The 16,700-nt window shown below is 37.6% G+C and overlaps 5 protein-coding genes across 12 annotated transcripts; all 5 read right to left on the bottom strand.

The window, feature by feature from the left end:
• Nucleotides 1-1,809: 1,809 nt before the first annotated feature.
• On the bottom strand, nt 1,810-4,806 carry LOC138137408 (kynurenine aminotransferase-like). Of its 3 annotated transcripts, none has more exons than XM_069056773.1 (8): nt 4,649-4,806; nt 4,334-4,497; nt 4,134-4,284; nt 3,848-4,084; nt 2,655-2,904; nt 2,401-2,567; nt 2,168-2,354; nt 1,810-2,106 (listed from the first exon to the last, which is right to left on the bottom strand). In XM_069056773.1, exons 2-8 carry the CDS (start codon nt 4,495-4,497, stop codon nt 1,880-1,882), a joined length of 1,383 nt encoding a protein of 460 aa, XP_068912874.1. In that variant the 5' UTR covers nt 4,649-4,806; the 3' UTR covers nt 1,810-1,879. The 3 variants fall into 3 exon arrangements, with proteins under 3 accessions (XP_068912874.1, XP_068912873.1, XP_068912872.1); XM_069056772.1 differs by having other exon boundaries at nt 4,334-4,513; nt 4,590-4,753; XM_069056771.1 differs by having other exon boundaries at nt 4,590-4,752.
• Nucleotides 4,807-5,762: 956 nt separating this feature from the next.
• Nucleotides 5,763-8,160, bottom strand: LOC138137410 (kynurenine aminotransferase-like). The gene is made up of 7 exons (XM_069056778.1): nt 7,393-8,160; nt 7,193-7,343; nt 6,907-7,143; nt 6,609-6,858; nt 6,355-6,521; nt 6,122-6,308; nt 5,763-6,065 (listed from the first exon to the last, which is right to left on the bottom strand). Exons 1-7 carry the CDS (start codon nt 7,455-7,457, stop codon nt 5,839-5,841), a joined length of 1,284 nt encoding a protein of 427 aa, XP_068912879.1. The 5' UTR covers nt 7,458-8,160; the 3' UTR covers nt 5,763-5,838.
• Nucleotides 8,161-8,403: 243 nt separating this feature from the next.
• Nucleotides 8,404-10,286, bottom strand: LOC138137413 (kynurenine aminotransferase-like). The gene is made up of 7 exons (XM_069056782.1): nt 10,079-10,286; nt 9,877-10,027; nt 9,591-9,827; nt 9,293-9,542; nt 9,039-9,205; nt 8,806-8,992; nt 8,404-8,756 (listed from the first exon to the last, which is right to left on the bottom strand). The coding sequence occupies exons 1-7, from the start codon at nt 10,138-10,140 to the stop codon at nt 8,530-8,532; spliced, it is 1,281 nt and encodes a 426-aa protein (XP_068912883.1). The 5' UTR covers nt 10,141-10,286; the 3' UTR covers nt 8,404-8,529.
• Nucleotides 10,287-12,053: 1,767 nt separating this feature from the next.
• On the bottom strand, nt 12,054-14,381 carry LOC138137409 (kynurenine aminotransferase-like). 4 transcript variants are annotated; one of them, XM_069056777.1, is made up of 9 exons: nt 14,064-14,379; nt 13,786-14,010; nt 13,616-13,730; nt 13,414-13,564; nt 13,129-13,365; nt 12,831-13,080; nt 12,592-12,758; nt 12,359-12,545; nt 12,054-12,304 (listed from the first exon to the last, which is right to left on the bottom strand). In XM_069056777.1, the coding sequence occupies exons 3-9, from the start codon at nt 13,669-13,671 to the stop codon at nt 12,072-12,074; spliced, it is 1,281 nt and encodes a 426-aa protein (XP_068912878.1). In that variant the 5' UTR covers nt 13,672-13,730; nt 13,786-14,010; nt 14,064-14,379; the 3' UTR covers nt 12,054-12,071. The 4 variants fall into 4 exon arrangements, with proteins under 4 accessions (XP_068912878.1, XP_068912875.1, XP_068912876.1 ...); XM_069056774.1 differs by having other exon boundaries at nt 12,592-13,080; nt 14,064-14,381; XM_069056775.1 differs by lacking the exon at nt 14,064-14,379 and having other exon boundaries at nt 12,592-13,080; nt 13,786-14,036.
• A 489-nt stretch (nt 14,382-14,870) lies between these two features.
• On the bottom strand, nt 14,871-16,614 carry LOC138137411 (kynurenine aminotransferase-like). Of its 3 annotated transcripts, none has more exons than XM_069056779.1 (8): nt 16,457-16,614; nt 16,252-16,402; nt 15,969-16,205; nt 15,664-15,913; nt 15,450-15,616; nt 15,215-15,401; nt 15,000-15,163; nt 14,871-14,951 (listed from the first exon to the last, which is right to left on the bottom strand). In XM_069056779.1, exons 1-8 carry the CDS (start codon nt 16,519-16,521, stop codon nt 14,892-14,894), a joined length of 1,281 nt encoding a protein of 426 aa, XP_068912880.1. In that variant the 5' UTR covers nt 16,522-16,614; the 3' UTR covers nt 14,871-14,891. The 3 variants fall into 3 exon arrangements, with proteins under 3 accessions (XP_068912880.1, XP_068912881.1, XP_068912882.1); XM_069056780.1 differs by having other exon boundaries at nt 15,664-15,910; nt 16,457-16,613; XM_069056781.1 differs by having other exon boundaries at nt 15,664-15,907; nt 16,457-16,613.
• Between the last annotated feature and the right edge of the window lie 86 nt (nt 16,615-16,700).

Here is a 16,700-nt window from a genome sequence, read left to right as displayed (position 1 = left end):
GGGTTGTATTTTTACCTGGTCAGGCTCGTCATCTTAAATACGTGAATAACCCCGTGTTATTAGTTGGGTATAAAATAAACTTGACAAAAACATTATATTATATAAAAAGCGCTAAAAATTTGACTACATATATACCAGGTGAGTCTTTTTCCTTTCATTAAATATGCCTGATAAATGCTGTGTGCTTAATTGTTCAAGCAATTACGATAGTATAGGGCATTCATTTTTTTAAACGTTGGGTAAAGTTGTAAACTCAAAACACCATAAATTACGAAAGCGGCAAATTTTCATTGTATCGGTACCGTAAAGTAAGAATCCCTCTGTTCATATAAAACTGGTACTACGTCGTACTTTCACCATCTTATCGACGAGCGATACTAATACCTATGTATGTGACCGTCTTTTCTTTTCCAAAAGATGAAGAAATAAAAAAAAAGATGGATCAAATGCATTCATAATTTTTTTGCATATCGTAATGAAAGTGGCACTTTTTTACACGCAAAGTCGTAATGAAAGTAGTACTTTTTTGCATCATTTTATTCCATCTCCTTGGAGATGATTGTCAAAGCATACCTTTTTTTTGTAATTTTTCATAAATCCTTTTAGTCCAAATTTCTCAACTTTTTTCGATATGCAAAAAAATAGTGTGTACAACACGTTATGAAAGTCTCTTTTTTCACTTATTTGCTTGATTAACTCGGGCTACGCCCTCGTTAATCAATCTGCAAATTCGTGAAACTAGTACAATGGCCGGCAATAAAAATTAGCCATCACTCTTCTGTTACGTCAAAATCTAAATGTGTAATTAATGCTTTAATGACACTGACATGTAAATGATGCCTAACTTTTTTTGCCCGCCACCGTACAAATAACTATTCGGCTTCGCCTCGATAAAAAATCTGACGTCGAGAATGGAAAAAAATCGCTTTTCCTATCTTGTTGCATAAATAGCTATTAAAAAAATCCTGACCGTCTATTTAGGAAATATAAGCAATTTGAAACATAAAAAACACCTGAGAATTAGTGAATTACCTCTACTTACAAATACCTAATATTATTGAATAGGTATGTTACGTTATTTTTTTTTCTTTTTCGTTTTGAGAATTCGAAATATTCGAATGCCTCACCAAAATGACGATTTCTACAGACTTTCGGGTCTAGATCCACTGACACCTGCTCGAGGGTGTGATCCCTAAAGAGAGTGGGCGGTGTCAAACTGCCGGGAAACCGGGAGAATAATACTTTTGAGTTGTTTAACTAAGACTAAGGGGGTTTATTCACGTAAGCCCTGAGAGTACAGCATTAAATAAACGAAATCTCTAATGGTTCACAATTTAGGTACCTACAGTTGCGGCCACGGAACAGTTTACATCATTATTTTTCTGTTGTAATTTTGTAAAAAATCATTGGCGTAGTGTTATCAATGAACCGAAGGTTGCAATACGTTATTAATAAACAAGTGGCCTACACTAAATATTAATTTGCAAAAAGTTATCATTGTACCTATTTGTTAAATTTTCGATTTTTATTTATTGTGAATAATAAAACAATTGTTTAATTTACAAAGCAGTTTTAATTACTTACACGCTGATACGCCACTGTTAATAAACGTCAAATTGACACAAAAAGTCCATTTACATTGCGTAAAAATTAAAAAAAAAACGCCTGCTATACAGGCTGTTTGATAAAAAAACGCCTCAACCCGTAACTTTTTTATTTCTGATCCGATTTCAATGAGCAAAAAAACAGATATGGTGTTTCTTGCGCTACAAAACAGCCATAAAATATATTTTACCACAAAGGAGTAAATCATTTTAAAATAATCTTTATTCAAATTTGTTCGGACCATTTCAAACACAAGTTTTCTAAAAATATCACATTATTTCTTCCCACTTTTCCACTTATCGAGAATTTGAGCTGCCTGTTGTAAATTTTCGTCTTTCTTAAAGAAACAGTATCTAACGAAACTCTCGGCCAAATGCTTGTCAGGCTCGCTGTAAAACGCACTCGGAGGAATCCCTTGCAAGCCGACCTTTTTCGTCATCCACTTGGTGAAACGATAGTCCTTGTATTTATCCTTCTCGGAACTAAGATCCACTCGAGATTCTAAACTCAAAACGATGAATCAAAAATAAAAATCTTGCAACGGAGAAGCTCGGGAGATTACCTAAAGGACTCCAATCGGCCACCATGAAGTATCCACCTTCGGGCACGGTCGGTTCCATACCCACATCCTGCAGAAACTTAGCCATGTAGTCCCTCTTGGCCACGAGTTCGGTGGAAATCGAGTTAAAATAGCATTCATCCCTGTCCAACCTCGCCATCTCCTTTTCAAAACCGATGGCGGTGGCTTCCTGCAAGAACAATCTCAAGATTCGAAGACGACAAGATTAGACGGACCTGGATGGGGGTGTTTCCGGTGTAAACGCAGTTCTGGTGGACCATCTGGAGGTTGACCATCAGGTTGGCTGGGCCGTACGCCCAACCCAGCTTCCAACCTGTCACGCTGAAGGTCTTTCCGGCGGAACCGATGGTGATTGTTCGTTCCCACATTCCGGGGAAAGTTGCTTGAATCATTTTATTGTCCATCAACAAGATTACCAACTGACTGTAGTAAATGAAATAAAACATGAAATGACATCAAGCAAGCTTACCAATTCTGATGTGTTTGTTCGGCTTGTAGACAATCCACTCGTATACTTCATCTGAAATGCACAAGACGTTCCACTTCTTGCACAAGTCTGCGATGTGTTGCAATTCCTCCCTCTTGAACACCTTTCCCAGAGGGTTGTGCGGAGTGTTCAAAATAATAATTTTCGTTTTTGAATTGAACATGCCTTCTAGTTCCTCCTTGTCCAACACCCAATCAGCTGAAGTCGCCAACTGACCGTCGTTTCTCTTCCTCTAATTCAACAAAATTAACAACTGCACGATAAGTAATAAGTATTTTTGCCGCCATTTTGATTCTCTAATAGACATATTAACGAACGCGACGTCATCATCTGCGATGCTGGGATGTCATTATAGCCATTAATTCACGGAACATTTTACGAAAATTTTTAGGTTGGCGAAGCTTGATGCGGAATTATCGTGTCATGCATGTCAGTTTAAATTAGAAAATGTGTCAAGAACAGAAAGTGTCCAGTGGAATAATTTGACCGTATTTTTAGCAATTTCACGTATATCAGGGCGCGTACATGGAAGATTATCTTGAATATCTTCCATATTCGTGTTTTGTGACTGAATTTGGATAAAACAAAAAGCGACTAGCTCAAATTATTATTTTTAAAATTAAAACATTACCAACCGCCACAAAAATCCCTAAATCGACTAAAGTAAAAAAAAAAATTTAAACGGCATAAAAAGGGCAAATTACAAAAAATAGTGTAAAAAAACTCGTTTCATAAGACCTTGAGTACTCATTCGTTAAAATAACTCGTGGCTACGCCACTCGTTTTTTAAACTTGAATTCATGCTTCAAGACTGGTCTTATGAAACTTGTTTTTTAATATACTATTTTCTAATTTGCTGTTTTAACAAAGCTGTTAACCCATTCATTTTGAATGCGTTAATAAACCATTAACCTATCCGAAATCTAGGAACTTTCTTTATTTGGTAACACACATTACCGGCAGGAAATTTACTGTGGTTTCTATTCTCTGCTATTTGCCGTATTTCTGGATAATTCGTCTTTAATTGCAATTTCACTTGCGAAAAATGACCATTATATTTGGTCTAGATTTAAATTTAAAATTTTACTTTAACTGTCAACTTTGGAATAAAAGTGTCACCAACTGTCACAAAATTCCCTAAATTGTAAAACTCATGTTTTAATATACTAATTTACCAATCGCAGAGGTATGAACCTGGGGACTCCTCCAGCTGACCTCACCATGGGTTCATAGCAATCAAAGAATGGTTCAATAATGATCACTTCATCTCCTACATCTGTGTGACCGATGATGCTCGAGAAGAGCGCTTCATAGGCGCCTAAAGTAGTCAACACCTCAGTCTGGGGGTTGATCTCGCGACCAATTAGTTGCGAGTATAGCTTAGCAATGGCAGATACAAGACGTGGATGACCCTACAAGCCATCAAGTGAGTCTGAGTATTAAACTAATCCTGTTACTTACAAACCCTCTTGTGTACTGGTGGATAAGGCAATTGTCGCTATTGGCGACTTGGGCTAAGGCATCAGTGACGTATTTCGGCGGGGGATAATCTGGAAATCCCTGGCCCAAATTCAAGGGTTTGTGTTCGAGGGCTAGTTGAATGTATTCCACCCTAAAATCACACCCTTGGTATTTAGAAAATTTTGGATAAATCTGATTACCAGACGCTCTTCTGGCTTCCTGCGTATCGCGCTGGTAGTTTAAATTTGTCATCGATATCTGACATCTTAACTGACAACTGACTGCTGTTGCGAACAAATTGATTGGTCAGAAGATTTCTCGATAGGGTGAAGATCTTGGTTCGCAAAATATTTCTCAGAACCATCTAAAAATTACAATTCCTTCACAAATAATGTTAATTCAAGTCGACTTTCTTATCACACATGTCTAATTTCGCTGTCTTAAGTGTTTACTTACTTCAGAGCAATAAAAATGATAACAACGACGTTTGAGCAAGTCATAAGTTGGTTACTTACTAAGTTTAGCACTTATAAATGGAGTATTTACGGATCTGTAGTGACATTGACCTGACACATTACTTAACCTCACTTTCTTATCAAATGACCTCCGTGCAAGTGACAAATTAATCAAAATTGTCAAAACTGACAGAACTCAGTGGCGACTCGTGCGTTTACTTGAAAGGATTGAAATTTATTAAAAACATTTGTAGGAAGTGTGAAAAGTGCGAAAGGAAAATATTTTTCGGTGAAAAATAAACGAACAAATTTTGTCGAATGCAGAATTTTGACCGTTGTTCTTGAGAAATTCAATTTGGTAGGGTTATGGATTATTTACCTACGTTCTGATCTGATTATCATATTATCAGTATAGAAGTACGTTCATTAGATATTGTCACACAACGGTTAACTGACGAACTTTTCTCAGACTCTATATCGGGTGTTCATTTAAATTTCTTCTCAAAGTTGGCGTTGAAGGGTTGATTGTGAATACTACCTCCATGTTGTGAACCCACAACTCATTAGTCTGCAGAGTAAAAACACAAACACAAAAAGTGAGGTTAGATAAACAGTGTGATCTGTAATCCGTGGTGCGTTCACAATTGACTCTTCAACGCCTACTTTGAGGATAAATTTAAATGATCACCATATATAACTGTCAAAAGAAAAAGAATAGTAAGTGTAAACTAGTAAACACAATCTTTTGCAGAAATCTAAACGAAATAATCATATTATCTTTAAACCTTTTCTCTCAGTCCTACTCGTAGCTCATAGGTAGATGAGCCCAAGGGTTTGATGTAGATTTTCTGCAGTAGTAAATAAAATATGTATATCAATCATGGATTTTATCAATAGACAAACAAAGAATACAAATTCTACGTGAATGTTCACGTAAATTTTCCAAAATGGTGTGGTCTAAGAATCGTTTGGAGGGAAACCTGCTTAATTGAAATTAAAACGCTGTGGCCGTGTGTCAAATATCAAAAAAATCAAAAGAGCGCACGTGAAAAACATGAAATGAGAATTATTTCACTAATCAATCGATTGTTGCCGGTAGCAACCTCTGGTAGCAACAGAAAAGAAAGTTCCAGAAACCTGTAAAATCTTTTTCTGCAATTTTTTTTGTAAGAGGTATATCTATATTGTTTATTTCTTGCAAGTTTTAAACTGTCAAAACAAACGGAAATAAATCCTATAACAATGTTGTATCATTTTTTCCCATTTTTCCACTTATTCAAAAGTTGGGCAGCCTTTTCTAGAGTTTGGTTCTTCTTGCAGAAACAATACCTTACGAAACTTTCACCCAAAGGTTTGTTTGGCTCGCTGTAAAATATAGTCGAGGGAATTCCTTGCAATCCTACATTTTTGGTCATCCACTTAGTGAAACGGAAGTCCTTGTACTTGTCTTTCTCCGAATTGAGATCCGTTAGAGATTCTTAAGGTAAAACAATCAAAAATCAAGTTTTGGTAGGAAGAAATCTAAGGAATTACCTAAAGGACTCCAATCGACCAGTATAACGTACCCACCTTCGGGTACTGTTGGCTTCATCCCCACATCGTGCAAAAACTCTACCATGTAGTCTCTCTTGGCCTCGAGATCATTGGGAATACAGTTAAAATAACACTCGTCTTGGTCCAACCTCGCTATTTCTTTCTCGAAGATGATGGCTACGGTTTCCTGCAAGAAGAATCTTCAAATTTGAAGACGAGAAGATGAAACGAACCTGGATTGGGGTGTTCAAGATGTAGAAGCAGCCTTGGTGGAGCATTCGGAGATTGACCATCAGATTGGCTGGGCCGTAAACCCAACCCAGTCTCCAACCTGTCACTCCGAAGGTCTTTCCGGCGGAGCCGATGGTGACTGTTCGTTCCCACATTCCAGGCAAAGTTGCTTGAATCATTTTATTGTCCATCAACAAGATCACCAAATGAGTGTTGTAAATGGGATAAAACATGAAACTGGATCAAGCAAGCTTACCAATTCTGATGTGTTTGTTCGGCTTGTAGACAGCCCACTCGAAGACTTCATCTGAAATGCACAAGACGTTCCACTTCTTGCACAAGTCTGCGATGCTTTCCAATTCCTCTCTCTTGAACACCTTCCCCAGAGGGTTGTGCGGAGTGTTCAAAATGAAAATTTTCGTTTTTGAATTGAACACGCTTTCTAGCTCCTCCTTGTCCAAAACCCAGTCAGCTGACGTCGCCACCTGCCCGTCATTTCTCTTCCTCTAAATCAACGAAATTAACAACTGCACCACAAGTAATACGTATTTTACCAGTCTCAGGGGTATGAACCTTGGAACAGCTCCAGCTGACCTCACCATGGGTTCATAGCAACCAAAGAACGGTTCAATCATGATCACTTCATCTCCTGCGTTTACATGACCGTTGATGCTGGAGAAGAGAGCTCCAAATGCACCCAAAGTGATCAACACTTCGGTCTGGGAGTTGATCTCGCGACCGATAAGTTTTGAGTATAGTTTAGCAATGGCAGATACAAGACGTGGATGACCCTAGAAGCAATCAAGTGAGTCTGGGTATTAAACTAAACGTGCTACTTACAAACCCTCTTGTGTATTGGTGGATAGCAGTGTTGTCACTCTTGGAAACTTCAGCGAAGGAGTCGGTGATGTATTTCTTTGGAGGATAATCCGGATATGCTACTCCCAAGTTCAAAGGTTTATATTGTAGGGCTAGTTGAATGCAATCCGCCCTAAAATATCACTTTTAGTCTTGAAAAATTTTCGGATTGATCTTATAACAAGTCATCCAGTTGGCTTGCTGCGAATCTTGCGGGTAGTGCGAATTTATCAACGATGTCAGACATATTCACAGTTGTTGATAAATTGATTGGTCAAATAATTTCTCGATGTGTGGAAGACCTTGTTCCGCAAAATGTTTCTTAAATAAATTTCGACAAATGATAAGAATGCAAATCGGCTCTCTTATCACAAATGCTTAAATTTGTTGTCTGAAATTCTCACTTGACTGCAATATAAATGATAATAATTAAGCTTAGTCAAATAACAAATGGGTTATGTAAATAATAAATATGCAGAGTATCTCAGCTAAGACTTTCGAGCCCAAATAACTCGGTTATTTTCCAAAGGATTGACGTCAATAAAAAATGCTGTAGGGAGAAACTCGTCCTCGAAAGACGTCTGGTTTGCAAGAAAAAAGCAAAAAACTGTGTTAAACGTAGCTGCAGATGTAAAAACGTAGACGCGTATGAAACAAACGCGCTATTTTGCAGAATTTTGGTCATCCCTTTTCGCACAAACGCAGGTGACATATTTGACGTTTATCTTGCTAACTTTACAAACATTTACAAAGTTAAAGACAACATTTGGACGTAATTTATTATACTGGATGCTTTAATTCTTCCATAAAGGTAATTGAAATGACTGTCTTCTTCTGCAACTAAAATGCGATCGCGTTGGCGACGCTTATTCATTTCGAAACGCCCGAAATCGTGAAGATGCTGCACAACGTTTACAAAGGTTCGTGCATTGGGAAGTATCTTTTGAGGTCGTAGATTGGCTAAACTAGCTCTGAATGTCCACGGGCTTCGCCATATATCAAAAACCATATCGGTTTTCTCCAGTTTGGTAAAAGACATTCGTGATTTAAATTGATTTAATTTTGAATTAAACGACAAGGAAACACTACAATGATTTTTTAAAGCCATTTTTTCATAAAATTCAGTGGTTCCCAAACTTTTTTTGAAAGAATTGTGGCCCCTTTTTCTCGAAAAATATCAACATTTGTATAAATGTTAGTAGAGGGTATGTAGTTATATAAATATAGAAAATTGGATAACTGTTATTTCATTGTTTATTCACAACAAGTGTTAAATCGTAAGCACAAAATCAAATAAGTCTTTTAAGAGTTTAGGTATATTAATTTTCTCTATTTCTCCATTGATTCAGAAGTTGACCAGCCTTCAGCAGTGTTTCGTTCTTCTTGCAGAAGCAATACCTCACGAACCTCTCACCCAAAATTTTGTTAGACTTGCTGCAAAACACACTCGAAGGTATTCCTTGCAGGCCTACTTGTTTCGTCATCCATTTAACGAAACGTACATCCTTGTATTCATTTTTTTCCGAATTGAGATCCACTTGAGGTTCTGAATTTGACAGAATCAAAAATAAAAATCTTGCTGTGGAGAAATCTACCTAAGAAACTCCAATCGACCCATATAACGTATCCACCTTCGGACACAGTCGGCTTCATGCCCACATCGTGCAATATCTTCGCCATGTAGTCTCTCTTGGCCTTGAGGTCATTGGGAATACAGTTAAAATAACACTCGTCTTGGTCCAACTTTGCTATCTGTTTCTCGAAACTAATTGCTACGGCTTCCTGCAAGAATAATCTCAACGTTTGAAGAGGAGAAGATGAGACGGACCTGGATGGGGGTGTTCATCATGTAGACGCAGCTTTGGTGGACCATCTGAAGGTTGACCATCAGGTTGGCTGGGCCATAAGCCCAACCCACCTTCCAACCGGTCACACCGAAGGTCTTACCGGCGGAACCGATGGTGATTGTTCTTTCCCACATTCCGGGCAGAGTTGCTTGAATCATTTTATTGTCCATCAACAAGATTACCAAATGAGTGTTGTAAATGGAATAAAATATGAAACTGGATCAGACAAGCTTACCAATTCTGAAGTGTTTGTTGGGCTTGTAAACAATCCACTCGTACACTTCATCTGAAATGCACAAGACGTTCCACTTCTTGCACAAGTCTGCAATGCTTTCCAATTCCTCCTTCTTGAACACCTTCCCCAGAGGGTTGTGGGGAGTGTTCAAAATAATAATTTTCGTTTTTGAATTGAACATGTCTTCTAGCTCCTCTTTGTCCAACACCCAGTCAGCTGTAGTCACCAACTGTCCGTCATTTCTCTTCCTCTAATTCAACAAAATTAACAACACCACAATAAGTAATAAATATTTTACCAGTCTCAGAGGTATGAACCTAACAACTCCTCCAGCTGTTCTCACCAGTGATTCATAGCAAGCAAAGAACGGTTCAATAATGATCACTTCATCCCCCACATCTACATTACCGTTGACGCTGGAGAAGAGAGCTCCAAATGCTCCCAAAGTGACCAACACCTCGGTTTGGGAGTTAATCTCGCGACCAATTAGTTGTGAGTATAGCTTAGCAATGGAAGATACAAGACGTGGATGGCCCTAGAAGCAGTCAAGTAGGTTTGACAAGTAAACTAGTCAAATCATTTACAAATCCTCTTGTATATTGGTGGACAAGGCAGTTGTCACTCTTGGCGACTTTGGCTAAAGCGTCGGTGACGAATTTCGGTGGAGGATAATCCGGAAATGCCTGGCCCAAATTCAAAGCTTTGTGTTCCAGAGCCAGCTGATTGTATTCCTCACTAACATACTTACTCTACTAGTATTGAAAACTCTTTAGATGAATCTTTTACCTCTTGGTTACGCTTTCTGTGGGTCCCTCTGACAGTTTTAACTTGCTACTTATGGCCGACATCTTTACCGTTACGCACAAATTGATTGCTCAAATGTTTTCTCAAATTGCAGATCTTGCTCTACAAAACATTTCTTCTAATCAATCACCAATCAATTACGAATTCAATTCGACCTTTTTCTTATCACACATTTGTCATTTTGTTGTCTTAAATACTTACTGCAGAGCAATAAATAAGTATAAAAAGAAAACAACTTCACTTGGGCAAATAGTAAGTAGGTTACCTATTTAAAAATATGGTATATTTGTGTTATAATCTTGTACAATACACTATATTTACACAGATCATATTTATTCACTAAGATTTCTTCATGTAAATGAAATATTTACACATAAATGCATCGGTTGCTGCTGGTATGCTTTTTAATAGGGAAAACAGAAGAGATTTCAAAAATCTGTGAATTTTTGCCTTTTCAAAATTTTTTTGAAGTGAAAACTTTTTTAGGATACATTTTATTCCCGGGCAGTGAATTAGTTTTATGCGTCACGCTAAAATCGTTCGCGTTCGCGTCACGCTAAAATCATTCGCATTCGCATCATGCTAAAATCGTTCGCAGCAAGCTAAAATCTCGGAAGTCGAGTTTAGCGGAGCGAGCGAGAAACAGTCAACTGGGCGTCACTTGTCGCATCCAAATTTTTATGGTTCATTGTGTTTTCACCGTGTTGCTAAATTTAAGTGACCTTAGAGCTGCAGGAGAAGCCATAGGTATACAAAAACGATAAAGACACGACAAATATTGTAAGTTCACAGATGGATGTAAGATTTAGTAGGTAATTCTCAATTATATGGCTTCAAGAATTCATCTATTGGAAAAATTTGTGTAGTAAAATGTGAAGCGGAAAGTGGACAAATTATCATAATATAAGGTATACTTCGTCCAGCGAGAGATTGGGAGATTTGAAATTGTATTAAATTAACCCAACACTACAAAATGCACCAGAATACATTAATTAGAGCATAATTTCAGGGCAAAAATGTTACTGCTTGAAGGACATATTTCAGATTTTACGTGCGCTAGGTACTACTTTCTCTACGTAGAATTTAGTGATGTTTATGTCAACCAATCTCTCGCTGGACAAACTATATCTGTGAATGATTGTCAGGTCCCGCTTGCTATGAAAACATGTGTTCCGTTCAATATAATAAACCATCTTCAAGAAAATGAAGCTAAAATAAAACTTGAACATCAAAACCTAACCTCACAAATTTTTCCAATGTGTTTAGAGATACCTCTAAGAGCGGTTGTATGTATTTGTGGTTTCTATTGAAAAATACAGACTTTTGGTGTTTATTGATACACATTTATGCCTTGTTCCTGATTCCTGCAAGTAGATTCTATCATCCATAATAATATAATTTATCTAATCCCGTGGGATAAATGACACTTATCCCACTCATTTGAGTGGAATAAGGAACTTCATTACTAGACGCATTTCATTACTCCACTCAGTGGGATAAGTGAGCTTCATTACCCCACTCAGTGGGATAAGTAAGTTATTATTCCACTGAGTGGTGTAATGAAACTGGCGGAAATAAATAAGATTTACCTTTTTTTTTTTAAATTCGGGGCAGTTTTAGATAAAATTTTGTACATAACACGTGTGCTAAAGCATATTACAGGAAACTCGTGTGATTACAGATGAACTCGGGCTAACGCCCTCGTCATCTGCAATCTTCACACTCGAATCCTGTAATATTGCTTTTATCCCACTAATTGTGTAAATAACTATTATATTACCTAATATAAATACCTACTTAAAATCAATTACGAGCGTCATAGAAATTTTCACTTCTGCCGTGCGGTGTTAAGCACACACTCTTTTTTTTTGGTAAAAGTCATATAATGGTAGCAAAATATATTGTTTATTCCCAACATGTTCTAAAGCTGTAAAGCGTAAAAAGAAGAGACAAAAAATTCAATTGAAATATAATTTTATTTATTTTTAGTATTATTATTCCATTTATTTAGAAGTTGAGCAGCCTTCTGTAGGGTTTGGTCCTTCTTCCAAAAGCAAAACCTCACGAAATGCTCAGCCAAAGTTTTGTTGGGCTCGCTGTAAAATACACTCGAAGGAATTGCTTGCAAACCTACATTTTTCGTCATCCATCCAGTAAAACGGAAGTCCCTGTACTTATCCTTTTCCGAACTGAGATCCACCAGAGATTCTAAATTAAGAAGAATTAAAAATAAAAATCTTTTTGAAATGCTTCTGGGGTTACCTAAGGGACTCCAATCGGCCAATACGACATATCCACCTTCGGGCACAGTCGGCTCCATGCCCACATCCTTCAAAAACTCCACCATGTAGTCTCTCTTGGCCTCGAGATCATTGGGAATACAGTTAAAATAACACTCGTCTTGGTCCAACCTCGCTATTTCTTTCTCGAAGCTGATGGCTACGGCTTCCTGCAAGAAAAACCTTAAGATTTTAACAAGAGAAAATGCCACGGACCTGAATGGGGGTGTTCATCATGTAGACGCAGCTCTGGTGGACAATTTGGAGGTTGACCATTAGGTTGGCTGGGCTATAAGCCCAACCCACCTTCCAACCGGTCACACCGAAGGTTTTTCCGGCGGAACCGATGGTGATTGTTCGTTCCCACATTCCGGGCAAAGTTGCTTGATTCATTTTATTATCCATCAACAAGATTACCAAATGAGTGTAGTAAATGGAATAAAACATGAGCTTACCAATTCTGATGTGTTTGTTTGGCTTGTAGACAACCCACTCGAAGACTTCATCTGAAATGCACAAGACGTTCCACTTCTTGCACAAGTCTGCAATGCTTTCCAATTCCTCTCTTTTAAACACTTTCCCCAGAGGGTTGTGCGGAGTGTTCAAAACAATAATTTTCGTTTTTGAATTGAACATGCCTTCTAGCTCCTCCTTGTCCAACACCCAGTCAGCTGAAGTCGCCAACTGTCCGTCATTTCTCTTCCTCTAATTCAACGAAATTAACAACTGCACGACAAGTAATACATATTTTACCAGTCTCAAGGGTATGAACCTTGGGACACCTCCAGCTGTCCTCACTATGGGTTCATAACAAGTGTAGGACGGTTCAATGATGATCACTTCATCTCCCACATCTACATGGCCGTTGATGCTGCAGAAGATTGCTCCAAATGCTCCCAAAGTGATCAACACTTCGGTCTGGGGGTTGATCTCGCGATCGATTAGTTGCGAGTATAGTTTAGCAATGGCAGATACAAGACGTGGATGACCCTAGCAGCGATCAAATGAATTTGATTATTAAACTAAAAAGTTACTTACAAATTCTCTTGTGTACTGATGGAGAAAGTAGTTGGGACTATTGGCGACTTCGACTAGAGCGTCGGTGACGAATTTCGGGGGAGGATAATCCGGAAATCCTTGTCCCAAATTCAGAGCCTTGTGTTTTAAAGCTAGCTGAGTAAAGTCCACCCTAAAATAATACCCAACCAATATTGAAATGTTTTATGATTAATTGTATTACCTCTCTTTTTGACTGCCTTGCGGTTTACATTTATTATTTTCAGCTGACATTTTCATTGTTGCCGATAAAATAATTTGTCAAAGGATTTCTCGACATAGCTATCGAAAATCTTGTTCTGCAAAATATTTCTTGAAATCACTCAAAAACAAATCAACTGTCTTATCAATTACCACACATGTAGACTATTATGCTTGGGCAAATATCTAAGTAGGTTATTTATCTCTTATAAATGGAATATATACTTTTTATCACATATTAGATGAGCGGTTTTTGACACGACATATTCATAGTGAGATGTGAACAATTTACACCTCTTAAAGTAAATGTAAAATGTAATATCTTCCAAATAATTTTTGAGTACAATTTGGAACACTTATTAATCACGTGATGTTCTTCTACTTAAAACACATTCTGAACAAAATAAATTAAAAGTTATGAAAATACGCACGTTTTACTACCAAATCTGTGTTTTTGCAGAAAATCCGAAAAAAGAATATACAAAGTGTCTATAAAAGAACGAAGGTATATCAAGAGTCTGTGGATTTCAAATATATATTTGATTTTTGCCGCTCTGTAGCATATTGTGGTACGAAATAGAAAAACAGAGGTTATGTAAGTCCAATCATGACAGGTTTTTAATAGACTGTTGTAAGATGAAAAGTAATTAGAATATAGAAAAACTGAAGAAAATTACAAGCAAAACGACAACTCACAATTGACGCTAAGATTTAATAATTTGACATTTGACATCTGATTTAACGGCTGCAAGGGCTCGACATAGTTCGACACAATAAAATTATAATGCTTCGCAATTCCACAGGACTCTTGATATACCTACGTTCTTTTCTAGATACTTTGTATTTCAGTGAAAAATAGACGAACAAATTATTGCAATTCAATGAGTGCAAACATGAATTATTTATAGCGTGACGGTGCAAATTTGCATGTCATTGTAAAGTACCTTCATTAGATATTGTCACCAAACAGTTAATAATGTTGAGGTTTTTTCAAAATTTTTCGATGCAGCGGTTACAAAAAGAAATAAACTCAAAAAATATTTGGGAAGGGAATTGATTGAAAAAGGCGCTTTCGCTATTTGAACATTCTGCTATGGATACTTCTGTAAATGAACAATAGTGTTGATTAAATTTTTCTGTAGTTGAAACTTTTTGCTCTTTTTGCAATAAAATTATATTAACAGAAGTTGTTTTGGGATGATCTACCTGTACGAAGATGCGGCAAATAAAAAATCATATTAATACTTATGTTTTTATTATCACAATTTAATTTTCCAATCTGTCAAAATCTGGGCGGCCTTTTCTAAAGTGGCGTCTTTCTGCAAAAATACAAATTGAGACAAAACTCAAGATTTGACAGGTTTTACCTTAAAGAAACAATACTGGACAAAGTTTTCACCCAAACTTTTACCACTTTCTGGGTAAAATGGCGTCAGTGGAATACCTTGCAACCCTAAATTTTTCGTCATCCATTTGATAAAGCGACAGTCCTTCCACTTGTCAGTTTCCGTGCTGAGATCGATTCGAGATTCTACATTTTATGGATATTATACTGTCGTATATTTTTTGTAAGGAAATTTACCCAAAGGGGACCAGTCGACTACCATAGAATAACCCCCTTGGGGAATAATCGGTTTCATGCCCACATCTGTTAAAACCTTAGCCAGGAAGAGTCTTTTAGCATCCAATTCCGTCGGCAAGGAGTTGAAGTAGCAGTCGTTTTGACCCAGTTGTGCCAACTCTTTCTCCAAAACTGTTGCCACAACTTCCTAAGCAGCGTTGTTGTGAATATTTTTGACAAATTGATAAGTGCAAACCTGTAGTGGGGTAGTCCCTGTATATACTGACTGTTGGTGGACTATCATCAAATTATGGATGAGCTTGGTGGGACCATAAACCCAACCTACTTGCCATCCAGTTAGGCTGAGAGTCCCACCAGTAGACCCTATTGTGATGGTCCTTTCCCACATGTTTTGCAGAGAAGCTAAAACTTCAGAAATTAGCTAAAACTCGTCGGAAATATCTTACTACCAATTCTGATGTGTTTGTTGGGTTTGTAGACGACCCACTCGTAGACTTCTTCAGCAACACACAAGACATTCCACTTCTTGCACAACTCTGCAATTTGCTCCAGTTCTTCCAGTTTGAACACTTTCCCGAGAGGACTGTGAGGATTGTTCAAGATTAGCATCTTCGTTTTGATGTTGAACACGCCTTCTAGTTCGCTTTTATCAAAAATCCAATCTTCTGAAGTCATTACTTGTCCCGCAGTTTTCTTCTTCTCAAAAAATAAATTAGTTGAGAGAAAGCTCGGCTCGAGGGACGAGGGTAAATACCAGTTTTAGGGGGACAGTCCGGAGCACACCTCCAGCAGCTTTGACCATTGATTTGTACCAAGGAGAGAAAGGTTCAAAAACGACGACCTCCTCGCCCACATCCACGTGACCCATTATGCTGGAAAATAGAGCTTCTTGGGAGCCAATGGTGATCAAAATTTCAGTTTGAGGATTGATTTCGCGGCCGATTAATGGGGTGTAGAGTTTCGAAAGGGTTGATACTAAACGGGGGTGGCCCTAAAATTGGATTTTACAAAAAGGTTGCGTTTGATGATTGGCTTACGTAGTCTCTGGTGTATTGATGAATAAGCGAGTTGTTGCTTAGCGCTACTTCTGCAAGAATTTCTGCAATGCCAGTTGGGGGTGAGTAGTCGGGGAAACCTTGTCCCAAATCTAAAGCGTTGTGGTCTTCAGCCAATTGAGCATATTCTTCCCTAAAATGGCCAATGCAAAATAAATGTGTCAAAGTACAAGGGGTGACTAGATACCAAACTGGTTTTTCCTTGGAGGAAAATGGTGCCGGTAATTTAAATTTGTCTTCGATTTCGCACATGTTTTAGTCTTGGTTGAACCGATACTGATTAGTTACGACAAGTTGAACAAATGAAGATAAAATGTGACAGTTTACACAGTACTATAAACATTATGCAAACAAAATTACTTAGTTTTTGATAAGTTCGTAGTTACGAGTTTTATTATCTTATCAACTGTTCGAGTTTGTATTGTTAAACA

The sequence above is a fragment of the Tenebrio molitor genome, chromosome 8 (genome assembly GCF_963966145.1).
Source record: "Tenebrio molitor chromosome 8, icTenMoli1.1, whole genome shotgun sequence".
Classification (NCBI taxonomy): Eukaryota; Metazoa; Arthropoda; class Insecta; order Coleoptera; family Tenebrionidae; genus Tenebrio; species Tenebrio molitor.
This window is presented reverse-complemented; position numbering and strand designations above follow the sequence as displayed.